The sequence below is a fragment of the Podarcis gaigeae genome, assembly GCF_964106915.1.
Source record: "Podarcis gaigeae genome assembly, chromosome: 12".
In the NCBI taxonomy this organism is placed as follows: Eukaryota; Metazoa; Chordata; class Lepidosauria; order Squamata; family Lacertidae; genus Podarcis; species Podarcis gaigeae.
In genome coordinates, this window is record NC_139688.1 from 26,878,222 (window position 1) to 26,897,062 (window position 18,841).

The 18,841-nt window shown below is 36.5% G+C and overlaps 1 protein-coding gene across 6 annotated transcripts in view; it reads left to right on the forward strand.

The window, feature by feature from the left end:
* The window catches only part of CDK14 (cyclin dependent kinase 14), a 229,515-nt gene that overhangs the window by 71,429 nt on the left and 139,245 nt on the right, over positions 1 to 18,841 (forward strand). For 4 of the 6 annotated variants that reach the window (XR_014556593.1, XM_083705044.1, XM_083705046.1 and 1 more), the window contains 3 exons: positions 3,800 to 4,045; positions 11,659 to 11,753; positions 14,107 to 14,186. Coding sequence is in view for 5 of the 6 variants with exons in the window: in XM_083705044.1 (XP_083561170.1) it covers positions 3,800 to 4,045; positions 11,659 to 11,753; positions 14,107 to 14,186 (421 nt within the window). In the remaining variant the exon portion in view is untranslated. Of the gene's footprint in view, positions 1 to 3,799; positions 4,046 to 6,561; positions 6,694 to 6,725; positions 8,043 to 11,658; positions 11,754 to 14,106; positions 14,187 to 18,841 lie in introns of those variants that run through there. The other 2 variants (XM_083705048.1, XM_083705047.1) reach the window with 2 other exon arrangements.

Consider the following 18,841-nt stretch of genomic DNA (forward strand, 5'->3'; position numbering starts at 1 on the left):
GATACACCACGGTATTTCTTCTCTCTGCCTCTGGTAAATGAATTCTTGTACTCTTTCACTCTTCCTGAAAGGTATCATATGTGATTTCCATGAATGCAGCATCAAGACAAGCAGCCTGCCATTGTGAAGTGGAGATCTCTGTATTGAGACTCTCTTTGTACGGATCTTGACGGCAATGAATTTTGTACACCTACAGCAGACTTTTGTGTTTGCTTTCCTGTACTGAGGTCAGCGCTCTCTTGCTCAAGGGTTGTTGGCTATGGTTTGCCATTTATACAGTTAGGCATTTATTTATTTCAGTGGATATTCTTAAATTATTGAATAACTTCATTCAGATGTTTCTGTAGAGGAAACCCTTGGAGTAGTGGTGAGACTTGGTTTAGACTTTGTCTTAGTACAAAATGTTTTTTTTTATTTAAATAAAATAATAGTTGCAATCAACATTGGATCATGGCTGCATTTTGTATGCAAGGAGATAACTTCTTGCCTAGCATATCTCATCTTAAACTATTGCTTTTGCTGAGCCAGATAAAATTGATGGCAGCAGGTATTTTACAAAGTTATTTTCAATGTGAGGGAAGATGAATTCTCTAGAGTAAATTACAATCAGGATTCAGTGCACGGCTAATCATGGCAACCTTCTGTGTACTGCCTTTATCTGTTTTAAAGTATCTAGCAATTAAGTTACATTTGCAACATAAACATTATAGCTCTCCATCTCATTTTGCATATATGCAAAAGGACTACCAGCATCTGTGAAGCTGTAGGATATTATGCACACAATGTGTATATCTAATCTTGTCTTTGTTATCAAATATCGATATTTGATATTTGGGTCATAGTGGCAGGTTATAGTGACAGCAAAAACCTTACCTGTGCAATATAATAATTGATTTAGGTAGCCAGAGCAAGTAATTTTGACTCTGCTCTTGCATCAACTTTCATAACTGATGCAGAGTGATATGTGCCACGAATTTGTAGCATTCAGATTTACGGTAATGATTAGATCTTTTAGCCATTCTGGTTGTAGAATTGTGTAAGGGCCTACTACACGCATCTTGGAGTTCATTGGATCATATATATTATTTAATTGTGTCTTTGAATTCAGTTTTTATACTAGAGGCATTGTATGGAAAGAGGTACTTTAGTGTTACTTTCTATCTCTCTTGCTTTTTTGCAGAATTGTATTTCAAAGTAAGCTAGTCTTATTGTTTAAACTATTTTGAATTTGAAATGTTTATTGGTGGAAATGTAAAGAAACTGAAGGAACGTTCTTTCACCTCTGGTGGACCTGCCCTAGAGTTAAGGCTTTCTGGGAAATGATATATAACGAGTTGAAAAAGGTATTTAAGTATACCTTCCCTAAGAAACCAGAGGCCTTTCTTTTGGGCATCGTCGGCCAGAGGGTGTTAAAGAAGGACCGAACATTTTTTATGTATGCAACAACTGCAGCAAGGATACTTGTCGTCAAGCACTGGAAAACCCAAGATTTGCCCACACTGGAAGAATGGCAGATGCAACTGATAGACTATATGGAGCTAGCAGAAATGACTGGCAGAATATGAGACCTGGGAGAAGAGGCTGTGGAGGAGGACTGGAAGAAATTTAAGGACTATTTACAAAAATATTGTAAATTGTATGAGTGTTAAGAAAGATGTAAGATTATTAACAATATGGCACCATTAAGCTAGTTAAAAGGAATATGAAGACAAATGAAAATATAAGAAAAGATAAATTTTGGATAAATATTATGCTAAAATTAAACTTTTAGGGTTTGGGTAAAATTATCTAAAATTAGAGATACAATATTGGAAAATTATAATATAAGAAGTGAAACAAGGTGATAAATTGCTGGGTAAAGCTCGAAAAACTTGGAACGCAGGAACGAGAGATGCGAGGAAGTCCGAAGAAGTGAAGAAATATGGTTATTGTAAAATTACATGTTATTTTGTTTGTTTTTTCTATTGTATTAAGAAAATCTTTAATAAATATCTTTTTAAAAAAATGAAATGCTTATTGGTATACAGATCCATTGGTTTCCTGTTACACTGCAAAGGAAGCCTTTTTAGTGAGATATAGTCTTACTATTTTGGGGAAGCATTTTATGCTTCCTCTAGCAATCAGCACCACAGGTGATGGCAATACCATTTTCAAGGACTTGCTTAACACGTTTAGGCTTTAGAAGGTAGCTAATTGCTCTGAATCCATAAGTTAATAAAATACTTAATTCACAAACAACTGAAAAGTAATAGCTGTTGACTTGGTCGTTCCTTTGAATGTATTGGCTTTGGAGATCATCTCACAAATGTGAAGAACAACCTGGAGATTATTTTTGCAATTCCATTTTTAAAGTATTGCATTTAATGCACGAATAAAAATGCATACTTGTGTGCTTTGGAACCGGCTCCTCATCTTCCTTTTAGGAGCTCTACCCAGATACACAAGGAGATTACATCAGTTCGCCTTTATGATAATTGCAAATCTAAGAGTCCCCTCTACTTCTGTGGAGTACTATTTGGAAACTTGAGAGGTTTGGAACAACCACTCTGTGCCTAGCATATTACATTTGAAAAAAGTCTGCTGTCTGAGAACAATTGAAATAAATTGGATTTGAAGTAATAAAATCAGGATATGCACTTTGAGGAAAAATGTGCTTTTAGAAAGTGTTTATACCACTAGACTTATACATGAAGGCAACACTTTGAAGTGAATTATCCCAAGGCTAGATAGAGATTCTTTTGTGCTTCAACAACAAAAAATGGTGTTGGCCCACCATTTTGTAGATACTCACTTCCCAATGAAAATAATAGTTTTGTGAATAAACTACATAGTTCATGGCCTTGGGATTGGATCATAACACTTAAGGAGGTAGCAAAATTCATGCTGATTGCTGGAAAAGTAAAGACCTGAGAAATGTTGTGCGTTATTGAACTACTGAATGTTGCCTCCACTGGTTCAGGGATAGGGTATGGTTTTACCAATTGGATTTTCCAAGTCTTATACTAATTCAGCTATATACACATTGTTTTATGAAACAATTATGTAAGGCATGCTACAGTAAGATGACTTAAATTGACATAAGTCAATATATTTAATTTGGCCTCATCTAATTTTAAACAAATGGAAATCAATACTTTGCAGCAGATATCAGTGACTGGACAGTAAGACTTAGTGATCTGGCATTTAAGCTGATAAAGTTTACATAAGGCTTTTACCAAGACTTCCAAATCTGTACTTTCCCCTTTAATTATTATTATTAATTTATTTATATTCTTCTGCTGTTTATTTTTATTTAAATACATCAGTGTAATTTGTGCCTTTTCAGAATTAATAAGTATATTCAATGTTTCAGAATAAATGGCACTTGAATACTTATTATTATATAATTATAAAACACTAAGGAGTCAAAGTAAATGTTACTTGGTGAAACATTATTAAAGGTGGGAAGAGTGTTCAGGAAGGATTTGCAGGTAAGAGGGAAGATGCTTAATTTCTCCTATGCCCACTCATTCTGCATACTTCTTCAGTTTGTACCTTAACTGGGTTCTCTTCTATTATTAGAGCATAGCTGGAAACCTTTTAATAATTTATATGGGAGAATTGGAGGGTTGGAGATGGTTAACCATGACCCATCTGCCTGCTGCTTTTTTTGTACCATATGCATCTCATGTCCTATGTTAGTAGTACAACTGGAGCTGGAAACACAGTCTACCCCCACACTCTGGTAATGGTTTGTTTGGTCCTGAGCAATGGTACCTTATCAAGTTATTTAATAGATATTTTTCCTTTCCTCCCTTAGATATGTGTCACAAAGATGTCTACACGGAATTGCCAAGGAATGGATTCTGTGATCAAGCCCTTGGACACAATTCCAGAAGACAAAAAAGTCAGAGTTCAAAGGACGCAGAGCACTTTTGATCCATTTGAAAAGCCAAATAATCAAGTGAAGAGGGTCCATTCAGAGAACAATGCCTGTATTAACTTCAAGACTTCATCCACTGGGAAAGAATCTCCTAAAATCAGACGACATTCCAGTCCTAGCTCTGTAAGTCCAGACATGCCATATTTATCTCAACTAAATTCTCCATCCAAGTTCCAAATGTTTTGGTGCTTTTAATAGCAATGTTACTTAAAGCGGTATGCTGAGATTGTGTGTATTTTTAAAAGAGCCATATCGCTCTGTTTTCATTATGTGCAATTTTAGTCTTGGATAAACATGATCCAGATTGGTTCAGTATCATTATATTGTTTTCCATTGAATCAGCTGTGTTCTCAGAAGGTTGTTATCCTTGTTTTACCATCCTCTGAAACCGTTATGAATTCTATCAGTCTAACATAAAGTAAATTGTTTGTTAATACTAGGAAACATCTAGTTTGAGGTGTTTCTTGTTAGTTTAGAAGATTAATAGAGATTTTTTATTAATTACTGTATTTACCACATTTCAATTTTGGAGGGTGGCAGGCTAGTTTATTTTAAAACTGTGTTCTACCTTTTCATCAGAAATATTTCAGAACAAAATTAAAAACTTACTATTCTTATCAGAAGCTGTAAATTTTGCTTGGGGAACACTGGATTGGCAACGCTGAAACTTTGTCTTTTTTTAACATAATTTTTATTAACAGGCCAATCATATTACATTATCTCAAATCACATTAATTCCAAATTATACAGCTGAATTTTTAATTTTAATCTTACGAGATGCCATTTTAAAACTGCGTCATAAAATTTTCCATTCTCCGATCTTTACCAATCCTCTCTTCATTCATCAGTAATTCATCCCACACAGTTTTTAGATTCCTGCTTGTGTAGTAAACGGCGGTTCTTTTTTCTTTGGGGTGGAGGGTTATTTATGCTCATATAATATAAAAAAAGAAAAGTTTTTCCTCCACCCCACCTTCTTAACTCGAAACATACCCATCTCTTAATGGCGCTTTGTCTCTTATTTGTATTTCGCCCGCCGCTCCGATCCCAGAAATCCATTAATCAGCAGTCTTATCTCCCGACCTTTGCTTGACATATGTGCTTCAACATCTCCAGTTATATATTTCCAATTATATTTTCGTGTTAAAGCAAGCCAGCACGTGCGAATTGGAGACGGCGTCCGGGAAGAGCCGAACACACCGAGGGCTTAGCCAAGACTTCTCTCGAGTCTGGGGGTGCGTTGTGGCCACTGCTGGCAAGGCAGTCCCCCCCATATGCTGAAATTTTGTCAAACAGTGCATTATGACTGAGCAAACGTTTCTCAAATCACAATACTTTGTGAAATCACGAAGCAGACAAAGCTCTCAGAACATGTTATGCTTTCCCCATGTGGTGTATTATCTTTTTAAAGTAGTGATAAATGAAATGTCATCCCTACTTATGACTGGTGTGCCAACAGTTATCCCTGAGGTGTCCTGCCAAATTATTGTGTATGAAAATGACATTTTATTTCCCACTATTGCATAAATCTCTAGTAATGTGACCTTTGAGGTAAAGAATACAAATTCCAGAAAAATGAAAATGGTATCTATTTACTTACAGGTTACTAGTCAGTTAATAATAGAATATTTTCATTTTCTCGCTGAAAGAAAAAAGTGTTTAAGGTTGACTAGTATCACTAGAGACTATTCAGAGAGTTGTTTCTGAGCCACGTTGGATAAAGGTGCCTTCACTCTCTTGCCTAAATAGACTTTCTGTCTAGAAGAGACATCAGTTTACAAATGTCCTTAGTGTTTATTCCAGACATCACAATGTTACTGTGATATGCAAGATAGCTTGTATTTTGCACACAGTCAAAGCCAAACAGGTGATCCCATGTACTTAACTCTTCAGTTGACCAGCTGTAAAAAAAGGCTTGCATGAATAGCACACAAAAGGTTGAATTTATTTGTCCTTTACTTTCAGATTTTCTTTTTATTGCTGTGAAATTAGTTCTCTTGAGGACACAAGATCTTCAGTATTGATACTGAAATTCTTTTACAGAGGCACTGTGAGCGTGTTTATTGCTCCGTGGATAATTTTATATTGAGATTTAATATCCCGTGGACATGTCATATCCCTAGACACAATTTCAGAACTAGATATTTTAAGCATAACATTAGCATCCTGTTACTTTATGAAAAATGGATATGAATCTAAGAGCATGTGCAAATATAACCGGTAGAAGTATTTTTTTCCACAACAAAGCCTTGTTTTTCTAAACTAGGAGAGGGTAAAACCCATAAGTGGCAACTGTGTTTACAGAAAGTAAAACTGATGGAATTTTACTGACTTTTTGTATGCCCAAAGTGATGTTATAGTCTTATTTTTTAATTCATGTTAAATGATTGAGGGTGGATTTTAATTAGTTTGACTGACAATGCAGTACCAGGAAATTGTATTCTGAATTAATATGTGGGAAGGGAAGTTGGCAGTGTCTCTGTAGGACTAGGCTCCCCACCTGCTAGTCATGTATGTAATCAAGAAATGATCTGTATGTTGCACTAGCTATAGAGATGCCAAAGTTCCAATGCTCTTTTTTAGTGCTGTGACAAAAAAAATTTCTGCATTTTTTTGACCATTCACCATTAGTTAATGAGAAAAAAATATTATTAATGGGAAGAGAAAGTTTCAGTGAAATTATCCAGAAGTTATTTGGGCCTAAGGGAAACCTGTTTCTTCATAGGGAGTCCAGCCCCATCCAGAACGGATACTCCCCAACTCCTGGACATGTCAGTCATTCATCCAAAGAGTATTTGACAATTTTCAGATGTGGGGGGTTATTGTGTTGGTTTTACTAGTCGTAATACTTTAAGTGTATCTAATTATGTGTGTGTGTCTGATTGGACAGACTAAAAGTAAATATTTAGGCTTTAAAGGTGGGACTTTGCTGTAAGGGCCTCTGTGCAAGACCAGAAATTACTTGTTACAGCTGGAAAACTTTATGCATTTGTATCTCTAACTTTGGACACTGACATTTATCTGAGAATTTTGCAGGCAAACTAGGTTTCTTCGACCACTGGGGAAACTGACTAATTTCTCATAAGGCTGTATGGAAAATACTTAAGATGTAGACAAAAGATTAATTGAAGAGAAATTAATGGTGCCATTTTTGGAATCTAAGCAGGAATGCCCGTCCCTTGAACTTTGGAGGCTGTTGAAAGATATCCATGTCAGAAGGCAGAGGGATTCAATGTTATTTTCAGTCAGATACTTTTGTCAAATAAATTTTTATTAGTTTTCCAATATTTTCAGTCACATTCTTGCCTGTGATAGAGAACAGCTTCTGCTTGCATGGCTCCTCCCTCTTTCAAATTTGGAACTGTTTTTAAAATATCTTACTGCTAAACAAACAAGCTTTTCCTACCCCCAACCCACTCATTTTATGATCTCCCTGGCTGTTAAGTTATTTTCTGAAGTGAAAGGTAAAGAGATGGGGCACTTCTTTAAAAGGCTTATTATGTACTCTAATTTTAGAGTAGAAAATAAATTATAGTGTTAGTTGTAGAGATGCACGGGCACCTAAATGTTGCCTTTGTTTGACAAAATAAATAGGAGCGGAGGCCCAGATCTTTGCAATTGTCCTTTGTGAACTTTACCCAGTGAAGGAAGCCATTTAAAAACATTTATAAATGTTTTTAATGATATGTAAATAAAATTCAATGTGCATTTAAGCTGACGCAAGGCACATGTGGGGTTGGGGGTTTGTTTGTTTTTTAATTCATTGTTTTTAAAAAGGCTTCCTGAGGTGGTGTTATTTTACCCTCTTAAGGTGTTCTAATCTGTTCTTTGAAAAGCTTAAAAATACCCCAGAGGCTGTTTCTGAGGTAAAGTACATAGGTGTGGGGGGAGGGGAGTTTACACACAAGTGTTGTCTCCTTTGTAATGGGAAACACCGCTCATGAATTCTCACGACATGAAGCCCCCCCTCAGCCCTTCTGTTTCAGAAGAGGTATGTGATTCAAGGGCAGGGGAATCAGCCACCATCTTGAGTTCTGTAGCAGAGGGACTAGATGCCATTTCCAGCGAGGTGTCTGAACCCCCTGTTGGAAAACCTGAGGAATGCAGTAAAGAAATCACCGTAAGTCTTGAGTACATAAATAAGACCCAGCCCTTTTCTGGTCATTTGAAGCAACTGCTGTTCTTTCATCCTTTAATTCAAATTACAACCACTCATTCATAAGCCTTGCATATCCTATAAGCATGGATTGAGATATTTGGGGGGGCGGGGAGAGATAATCATTTTTGCACCCTCTACAGCTACTTTTTAAAAAATGACAGTCAATTAAATCTTGCATGTTGGGTTCTTCATAACAGCATACAGTGCTTTGTAGAAGGGCTACGATTTTGTTGTCTTACCAAGTACATTGGGTGCTGAATAATGAATTCCACAGGTCATTAGGCCTGTTTTCCTATTTATATATATGTACCTGTCTGAAAAAGTTGCATCAGGGAATTTTATTTTTTTTTTTGCTGTATTGAATAATGTGCAGATCAAAACAGGGATTGCTTAATAAATAATATATACAAATGGTCAAACATGTACAAATGGTCATGGGAATTAAATAGTTAATTAATCAGTTAACAATTTAAAAAGTTTAAGAAACTTTTGACTAACTGGTTAACATTTTCAGCTGTCAACTTTTTGACGTATACTAGTGAAAAATTACAAGCAAAGTATTTGGTTGAAAATTAAAATCTGGCTTTCACAGAATTTTCCTTTCACGGTCGTTTTCTAGCGCTCTGGAACAACATTGATATTTTCAAACTCTAATACTTGTTTATGAGAAAGGTAGTGATGTTTGTTTTTATGAGGTACCATGAGATTCCTTAGTTCATCAAGCTGGTGTTTCAGGACAGCCAATAGTAGAGAAAAAAGCAGAGCAGGAGTGGGGGCCATTTCTGCTGCTAAATTGTTAGCTCCCAAACAAAGCAGACTTAATGTATAAACCTCTGATTTATGTCAGTGGAATTTCATGATAAAGATTATTTCAGAATTCTGGACATTTTGGAGTAGTGCTATGTTTCCTGAGATTAGTCATCATTGCAAAGGAAAATACACACATAGTGGTATTTGTTGAAATAAATGTGTGTTTTAAGAAATGTTTGCTAAAATACCCCTTTGCATGCTATAAAAGTGCTCTTTTTAGAGTTGATCTGCCAGTGAAAATTGATCCTTAAAAAAATGTACTGTGTCCTTCTGGTACAGGCAGCCTAGTCCTCAAAAGCATCTTCTGCCCCTAGTGATTCTGTGCCTTAATGGAAAAGAAACCCACTCAGTGCATTTGGAAAAATATAATGCTGTTGGGCAAATTCAACATGCTTCATGCATTACTCATGAATCAGCTTAACTTTTAGCTAGTTATTCTCTTTTTAGAACTTTCAGCTAGTTGAAAGTAGCAATTCTTAATTTACAGGTTAACTGAAATTAATCTAGGGAGTAACCATTGAGGAACCTTGTTATCTTTGGTTCATATTTAAATCCTGGATTATGAGTACCGGATGAGATGATCATGCTGTAACAAACATTTCTGTTATTAAAACTAAAGGGCTAAATGTCATTAGCCACAAATGACATAGTGACTACCAGGCAACCTTGTGCCTGTTCACAGGGTTGCCACTGGCTCTCAAATCCAGCATTGAGACTCACAGTGTTCAGTAGCTAATTGGCATGTGGAACCGGACCTTAAAGAAAAATATTGAGTACTTTTTCAGTATTCTGTAGCTGTTGCTAACAGTCACTGTATTTCTTAGAACTAGTCTAATATGAGTAATTTCAGTGATAGACAAATAATAAATATTTAGTTGAACAAGCCAACATGCTTAGCAATTGGTCAGAGTTATTTGTAAACCAGACTATCTATTTCATATACAGTGCTAAGCCAGGATTATTTGAAATGTATCCCAGGACAGAAAATAATGTAAAATGTACAAAAATGTTATGTTTTTATCTCCTCAAAAGGACATGTAAAGTGAGAGGAATAGTAGGGAGACCCAAAGGCTAATTTTAGATGCATGGGGTGGTGTATTCATCTAGTCAATTAAGAGGAAAAGACAATCATATCAAAAGTCCAGTGTTTCATGATGTTTTTCTTTGACAATCGGGAGTTGCTATATTGGTTAAGATTATGTTTTACTTTAAAAGGGTGAGGCCAAGAGGGAGAAGTATGGTTTGAAGATGAAAGCAAGCAGACTAGGAGTTCACCGGCAACCAGTGCCCAAGCGCCCACAGAAACCGAGATTTGGCCCTGGTTTTTATGCCCACATCTTTCTAGCCTGGCAAGCAAAATGTATTATTGCAGTAGAAGAACACATTACAGTCTTTCAAAAGCACTTCAGGAGAGTGCAGAGCAGGGCTGCTAAACATTAGGAAGGAAATATGGCCTAAGGCAAAGTCGAGTGGCTTGGACCATAGGTTCCCTTCCCCAACTTGTCAAGAAACATTTGAAATAAATGTTTAGAAATCAATCCATGCTCAAAAACTTGGCTTTGATTCCCTATGCCGTTAAATGTATCAAAGCTTTTTGCAATGTTCTGGTTGCCTTGAGAACAAAGGACTTCATTGTTATATGCCAAGGACAATGATGTTGAATAAGTTCCATCTAAATATGAGCACTCCAGATGATCAATGCTGATTTTAACAGTATCTCTGGAGATATTGGAAAGTGTTAGTTCATACAGTATGAAATTTGGATTTGCTGCCTACTGAGCAAGTTTATAGCATTTACATATACATTGCTAAATGGCTTGTGACCCAACTATCCGATGGAGTGCTTGTCCCTGTACCAGCTAACCCAGACATAGAGTTAGTTACAGATAGGTAGCCGTGTTGGTCTGCCATAGTCAAAACAAAAAAAAATTCCTTCCAGTAGCACCTTAAAGACCAACTAAGTTAGTTCTTGGTATGAGCTTTCGTGTGCATGCACACTTCTTCAGATACCACTGAAGAAGTGTCCAGACATAGAGGTCAGCGGAGTGGGCCCTAGTCAGTGATCTATCAACAGGGATGGGTTTCTGTAGTGGTGCCTGATTGTGGTATTCCCTTCCCCTGGTGGAGTGGTTGGTTTCTTATTTTGTTGGGCTTCTGGCACCAGATAAAAACACATCTGTCATCAAGACCTTTGGAGGAGCTGATTAGACTACTCAGGGCCTGGAGTACAGGGATTGTTGTGTCTGCTGATGTGCTTCTGTTTGTTTCCCTTTTTTCACATTTTGGTTTTACTGTTTGAAATGGTTAATTTATTTGTATTTTATAATTGTAAACTGGGACACACCTAGATGAACAGTGGTTTAGAAGTTCAATTAATAATAAAAAAATTACTTTGGTTATGCTGTCTAGTGAATAAAGCATGCTCAATTGGACATCTTGGTACAGCTATTCGTTAATCTCATCTTTACAGAAATTCTGCAGCAAATCCAAATTTCATTCTTCTGCATGAGCTAAGTCTTTCTGAGAACTCCACTGATATAGGAATACTGTTGAAATAGGCAGTGAACATCTGGAGTGCTGAGTGATATTTAAATGGATATCGTTAGACATTGCCCTTGGTACCTGACAATGTCAGGCATTAAATATCCAAAGTATAATCTCATTAGTTTTGGTAATAACAGTTGTTCTTCATAGGGTTGGCTCAACACAGTTAATGGTAGTGTGTGAGTGCTGAAAAATTTATCTCTCCGTTTCTTTTCTTACTTAGCCAACAAGTCCCAAGTTTGGAAAAGCAGACTCTTATGAAAAACTGGAAAAACTGGGAGAAGGCTCATATGCCACAGTATATAAAGGGAAAAGCAAGTAAGTACATTTTTATCATGTACATTTACATACTTGTGATGCAGACCAGCTGCTTCATAAACAATTCCACTATTTTAAAATAAAATATATTGTGAGGTAGGAGTAGTAGGTAACCATTTTGAATTGTTTTTTAGATTGAACTTTAAATCTAGTGTTTTTAGTATGTAGAGAGAATGAAGAAGAGTATTCGATACAAGCCTCTTCCCATTTCCCATTATTGTTGTGCTAAGTGTAGGATATTACTAAGTGCAGTAATGCCAAAAGAGCAATATTGGCAGGCCTGTGACCTACAGTTATGTTTTGGAAGAAAATGCTTTTAGTTTTTTTGAACCATTTATATAACACTTTCAGTTCCAGTTGTGTTGTAGTATTGGTTTCTGGCTGCAGCCCATTATTTTTCATAACTAAGAGGTTATACACAAAGTAAATTTTCAAGAGAAAAGTCAATTATTAGAAAAGTTTTATGTTAACGTTACTTTATCATAGTGAGGTGGTAGGTGTGCATCTGCCCATGTATGTTATGTATATACATATGTGGGTCCATTTCATGCAGCTGTTTGCCCACTCACCGAAAAAGAAGGAAAACTTTGTAAAAAAATGTGTCTGCACATGTCCAACTATCGGCACATAGGGCATGCCTCAGCCTTACTTGGTGTGTGTTCTCATCTGCTTGCTTGAAATCAGACCACATGCTAAATTGCAACATGCCTTTCCAAAGCCTTTCAGACCCATAAAACATAAAGGGAGGAAGCACAGCTCCAGCATGTTTTTTACATATGGCTTCTCTTGTCAGCCTGAAGTCAATAAAGAAACAGCATGGTTCTTTCCTTTTTAAATAAAAGGTTGCAAGTCAGTGTAAGCCTTTCCTCAGCTGAAGCTGGTGGAGCTGGAGAAGTGAAGGTCCTAGACAAGAATATATGGGGACAGAGACTGGTTGTGGGGGAACAGAGGAGGAAGGCCATGGAAGTTAAGGATAAAGAATATGTGTTTCATTTGATAGGAAGCCAGCATTGGGGCCTTTGGGAAAAGCATTGTCTGGTCTGAATTAATAGGGTGATGAAAGCTTTTTGTATCAGAGTTCTGGATAGAAGTAAGAAGACAAGAACAGACATAAGAGGAAAATATTGTAGTAATCAGGGTGGGTGATGTAACATTTCAACTATACACATCTTTTGTCTTGATTATATTAATTAGTCCAAAAGATTATAAGAACTGTTATTCTTCTCAGATTCTTTCCACTACAGTATAGTGGCCCTACAAACAATGGCTATTTAATAATCAAATGCTCAAGAAGTACGCATCAAGTAAACCAGTCTGGATGGTGTCTGCTTATTAAACTTCTATCCCACCCTCCCAAAGGAGCCGAGGGTGGCAATCAAGGCAACAAAACAAAGCAATTGAAAATAAAGGAATCTAAAACTTTTTTAAAAAAATTAAGAACATCCAAAAACATGGAAAAACTATTGGGAAATACTGATCAGATTACATTCCAAATGTACAAGCAGATTTTAATAGGCTGTGTAGTTCATTTTCATCATCTCAAATTGTCCTTTATTGGCTGTAAGGAAATATTGTGATAGCCACATCTGCATGTTTCACAAGGCAGGAGGGGATTTAGAATTGCATCAGTAGAAACAGCTGGAAAAGCAAAATCACACCAATATTCCTTTTAACTGAATCAGTTTGTTTTCAACCACCTGAAAACCTGATTGAATAACTATTCACCCCACATCCCCCAATAACAAAATTATTAGGTCAGCTCTTAATTCATAATGATAGGTCATATAAATAATAACAAAGGTCAGTCCTCAAGTTATCCATGACCAGTTGAATCTTGAAGCCTCTCTCAAATTACAGCAAAATTGTTCTATCCAAAAAGCTATGGGAAGGTGAATCATATAGCAGAGATACTCAGTGTTGTGAAGTAACCCAAAATTATTTAGAACTTATCAATCACAACTCACAGAAACATTGACAACTAGGGAGCAAGCATGTCAGCACATTTCACAAAAAATAACAAAAACTGCTTATAAGGGCACCTGCAAATTTTGCTTCATAAATTTCTTTTTATGAGGACTAGAGATTTAAAAAATGAAAGCTCGGAATGTGGAGCGAATGAAGGTCATCAGTTCATTACTCTGTGTAAAGCATTTTATTTTAATGCTATAATTTGGGATAAATACCTGAGATAAAGATTTGATAAGTTGAATATTTCAAAGCTGCTAGTATCTTGCTTTTATGGATGGCAGAAGTTGGACCAGAGATATAGGATGTTCTGTACATAGAAAAACCTATTATTGAAATGTGCTAAACCTAATTTTGTTTGTGTAATGTTTTGTTTGCATTACTCCAGGGTAAATGGAAAGTTGGTGGCGCTAAAGGTGATTAGACTTCAAGAGGAGGAAGGCACTCCGTTTACAGCCATCAGGGAAGGTACACTTATTTCTTTATTTACTGCTCTTGGTTTTCTCTTCCTCCTTTGTAATTGCAACATACATCTTTTCAGCTTCTTGTTGCTGGAGAACCTTGGGTTTCTCAAATTATATGGTTATGTTTCTTGTAGGAGGAGGATTGCTACTTAAAAACCAAAAGCACCCTGTTGTGTGGGAGTTGACATGAAATAAAACAAATCTGTGCTTCTTTATTGCTAGCTTATATAAGAACTGGTATCAGGTGTACATGACAGTATGTATACATTTGCGGAGGTGCAGAAATGCCAGTGGGAGTTCACGTTGTTGGTTAAGAGAACTGCTTGCTGTGAAGTAGCACCCTAACTGAGAATAAATTTAACTTGGCTGCAGTCCATTAATAATAGCTCATATGTTAAGTCACACAAAAGTATTGGAAAATATATAGAAGTGCAAGTTTTCAAGAAGCAACCTCTGAAGTAGTGTGTATTGCTAGTTAGAAGATTAAAAAAGTGTGTTTAGAGGGTTTTACCATACATGTTCAGGACATGTGTCTCTAACCATGTCTATAAGATACATCTCTGTGCTTGGGAAGTAAGTCCTTCTAGAACAGGAACACTTGAGGGAATTTAGCTGAAATGTTGCTTTAGGGTAGGGGTGGGGAACCTTTTTGGTGCCTTTTTGGAGCACTTTGAAGTCCTGACTTTGAGACTGAAAGTACCATGTGTGCCTGAATCAGCAGGCTTCAAGCTCTACCGTCTATCAGCTAAAGCCTACTTTCTACATTCATTGGATGCATGAGGGTTGTGCACCCAATCTGGCAGGCTTTGGTTCTGCTGCTGAACATTTTGGCACAATAAGCAAATATTGTACCTTAAAAATAGATTTATGTGTTGTGTTCGGAATCGGCAACATTCCTTCTAGGGCTCAATTTTCAGTCTGATTTGCATAGTCAGTTTGATAGCTTAATAGAAGTAGTAGTCATTTTTTGAATAGTAGGGTGCTCCACTAGTAAGATTATGTCTGTAAATTAAGATACATTAAAAAGGACTTACTGCTTGGTGGCTTCCAGGACAGACATAATGTTCAGGATGTCAACATTGATTTAGTGTTCTTTTTTGACCCAAAGATTAACCCAAAGATTTTTTTCAGCTCAATTTCAGCTGAATGCTATCTTAATTGTGACCAGCATTTTTTTCTGGTGGAATTCTAATTTGCACCCCCCCCCACTTTTTTTTAAAAAAAACCATACATACTTGTGAATACTCTTGTATAGGATGGGCTGTAAATTGCTTTGAGTTCATGTGGACATACTCCCAAGTAAGTGGATATAAAATATATCCACTTATAAAAATGTATATAAAAATGTAGCCTTAAATGGCTTCAGTAGATATATTTTGTTTTACAACCCTAGAAGTTCAGCCTCATTAGGGCTTTTGTATACTAAAAGCTAAGTATCAGTATTTGTTTCCCACACTTGTTTTACAAGCTTTCTGACTCTTTCTCGCCAAAGTTCAGACAGCAAAATGTTGCTGCAGGCTAAATAGCTATAGTTCAAGAAACTTTTCATGTTGTCTGACAAAAAAACCCAACAGCACTTGCAAGCTGAAGCTTTGAGTGGAGAATAAGAAAAACTTAATGAAAAATTGCCCACTCAGAATTTCAGTGCCATCATTAGCATGATGATACAAATCTCATGGAAGAGTAGGGATACTAAAATTATCTTTTTCTTTTTCATCAAAATTTTAATCAGCTTCCTCATACTTTTAGGATTCTTTTCCCAACCTATTTGCCATAATCTCTTCAGAGACAAAATGCAGAATTAAAAAATGCAGTACATGACAATTATCTGTGTTCTTGTAAAAATGCTTCTTTCTCAGCCTTAGATAATTCAAAACTGAATTCCACATTTTATAAACTCTGGGTAGAAAACACACTAAGCATAACCTGCAAATTTCCAAAATATCCCTTCTAAGAACGTAAATAATTAATCACCAGTCAAAGAGGTTCATACATATTAACATGCTAAAAATCTAAACACATTTCCTGGATACTGTTACAGTGTTCAATAGATATATTCTGTCACCAATGCGACACAAATGTCAATCACAATGAGGATAAATGATGGGGATGCAGATGAAAATAGTTTGTTGAAATTGTATCTGTTACTTAATAGCAATTATTTGTTTCAAAAGGCAGTCACAGCTTAAAATAAGATGGAGTTGCATAAAATTAAATACAACTTAGCTATTTACCTTTGTTCAAACATAAAACTGGTGGGTGTTGCTCTTGCATGGCTTCATAGTTAGGCTTGGAATTACTGCCTTTTTGCTTTTTCCATTAAAATTTTGCACCACTATATAACTAGATCCAAACATCTATAGTTTTAACCTTTTTATTCAGATGTATTGTTCACCCCCATGATTGGTGCAATTTATTCTAGATGAACACATTATTATTATTATTATTATTATTATTATTATTATCACATTAAAATGTAGCCACCTTGAGGTGGACAGTGGTTAAGAAAGTTCAAACAGTGATCTGGATGAGGGCTCTACCTCAGTAAAGCAGTTAGAACCAGTTGCCACCTCACTAAGTGTCCAGGGAGTGAGGTTCCTATGGTAGCCAAGGAGCTGGCTAGCCATTCAACATAGGTGACCAGATCAAAGGACTTGTCATTGCAAGTGTGAACAGACCCAGCCCCTGCTGTAGGAGCACTTGCTTGCAAGCTCAATCAGAAAGGGCATATCACATATTCGGACAATGTCTTTGCTTAAGCCAATCCACGTATCCTAGATTCTGCCTTTTGAACGTGTCACATGTATTTTGAGCTGATGCAGAGATTGCATGTTGAATTAGTAAAAACAAAAACAAAAAAACTTCCAGGATTTCTTGAAAGGAGATTCTGAGTCTTTTGTCCAAGGATGTGAGCCAGGACATCTGCTAAGAGTCTTACCCATAGTGTGAGAATGTTGTTGTTTAGTATTTTAAAAAATCACAAACATTGCCTAGAAAAAAATGGTTGCTTTCTGGTTCATTTTTCAAACTTCAGATTTTGTCTTCTGTGTATTCTCCAAGTTTGTTATCTTTAGTGTTCTCTTTTCTTAGGCTTGTATTTTATTTATCAAAGCTTTGGCAGAACTTAAAATTAATTATCTTTTTCTTCATGGATTTTGAGTTGTGTAGTTGCTTTATTCTGTTGAACTCTTGTATTAAAGAATTTTGTGAGCTGCCTTAGAGGCATTGGTTAAGCAGAAGGGCAGGACAGAATTTTTAATGCCTCCGCTAGCCTCATTTCTGATCTTGGAGTCTAGGTGGGAGAAAATGGGAATTGGTCATAGTGCTTTGGGAAATTGAACAGTCTAGTCTCCCTTACCCAGACCCACTGTTGCTCTGAAACACACCTCTTGAGCTTCATATGTAATTGGAAAAGAACAGAGTTAAACAAATAGGTGAAGTCACATGTAGTATGACAAACCACCCCCTCCCCCTATACCTCATTTCTCGAACAGAATCTGTTCTGGAAGTCCGTTCCGAAAATGTTTGAAAACCAAGGCACAACTTCCGATTGGCTGCAGGAGCTTCCTGCACTCAATTGGGATACACGTAAGCTGTGTTGGATGCTTGGCTTCCAAAAAATCTTCACAAACCGGAACACTTCCGGGTTTGCGGTGTTCAGGAGCCAAAACGTTTGAGTCACAGGGCGTTTGAGAACCAAGGTACAACTGTGTACACACACACACACACACACACACACACACACACACAGAGCTTCCTGCCAGCTTTTGAAAGGTGTCTATCCTCCTTTTAAGGGTTAAACATACCTATTTTACTCTTGCATCTTGCCCCAATTAAGGTAGTGTAACTAAAGCTGAAGCATCCAAAGTTTGTTGCACTTTGACCCCAATTGAATAAATACAAATCCATCTTTTCACAACTTTCATCCTACCCCTTGATGCATGACAGGCTTCTTCCCCCTCCCCCACTCGAAGTGCTTATTTTTGAGGGTTTTAAGGCATTTAAAGGTATTCTCAAATCTTTATTCAGTTATATAAGGCAGTGATTTAGAATGTTTTGAAGCGGGATTTGCCTAGACTTACTCAGACGTTTGGAACTGATGTCAACTAACTCCACCTACTGAGTCCTGCTTTCCCCTTCCACAACAATATTACATCTATCAATCAATATTTCGTTAATCAATTATTAAGCATTAAATAACAAATATATATATATATATAATTTTTATTGATAATTAAAAATAATTTTTGAACAGAATTAACTATTACATAGAGCCTGATTCTTAAAGGGGGCAACACATTAATGGTGTTTATTATTCGCGCTTATAGAGCATTTTTATCCCACTCTTCAACAAAAGGACTCACGAGAGTGATGTATATATAATTATTTACAACAAGACAGCCTCTGTCCAGGATGGAAAGGAAGAGGACAATAGAAAACTTAGTTGCCAGTTTTTGAAGTAAAATACTGTACTTCTTATAATAACCATCTGGAACGGAAAATATTCAGGAACTGGAGCAGCTCTAAGGAGTTGGTCTTTCAGTAGAATTGATGGAATGGTCCTGTTCCCATATATCCCATAACTGCAGCCAAATTGAATGGCAATCCCCCTCAAATAATAATATGGTTAATGATAATAATGTTGTAGTACTGGAAGGG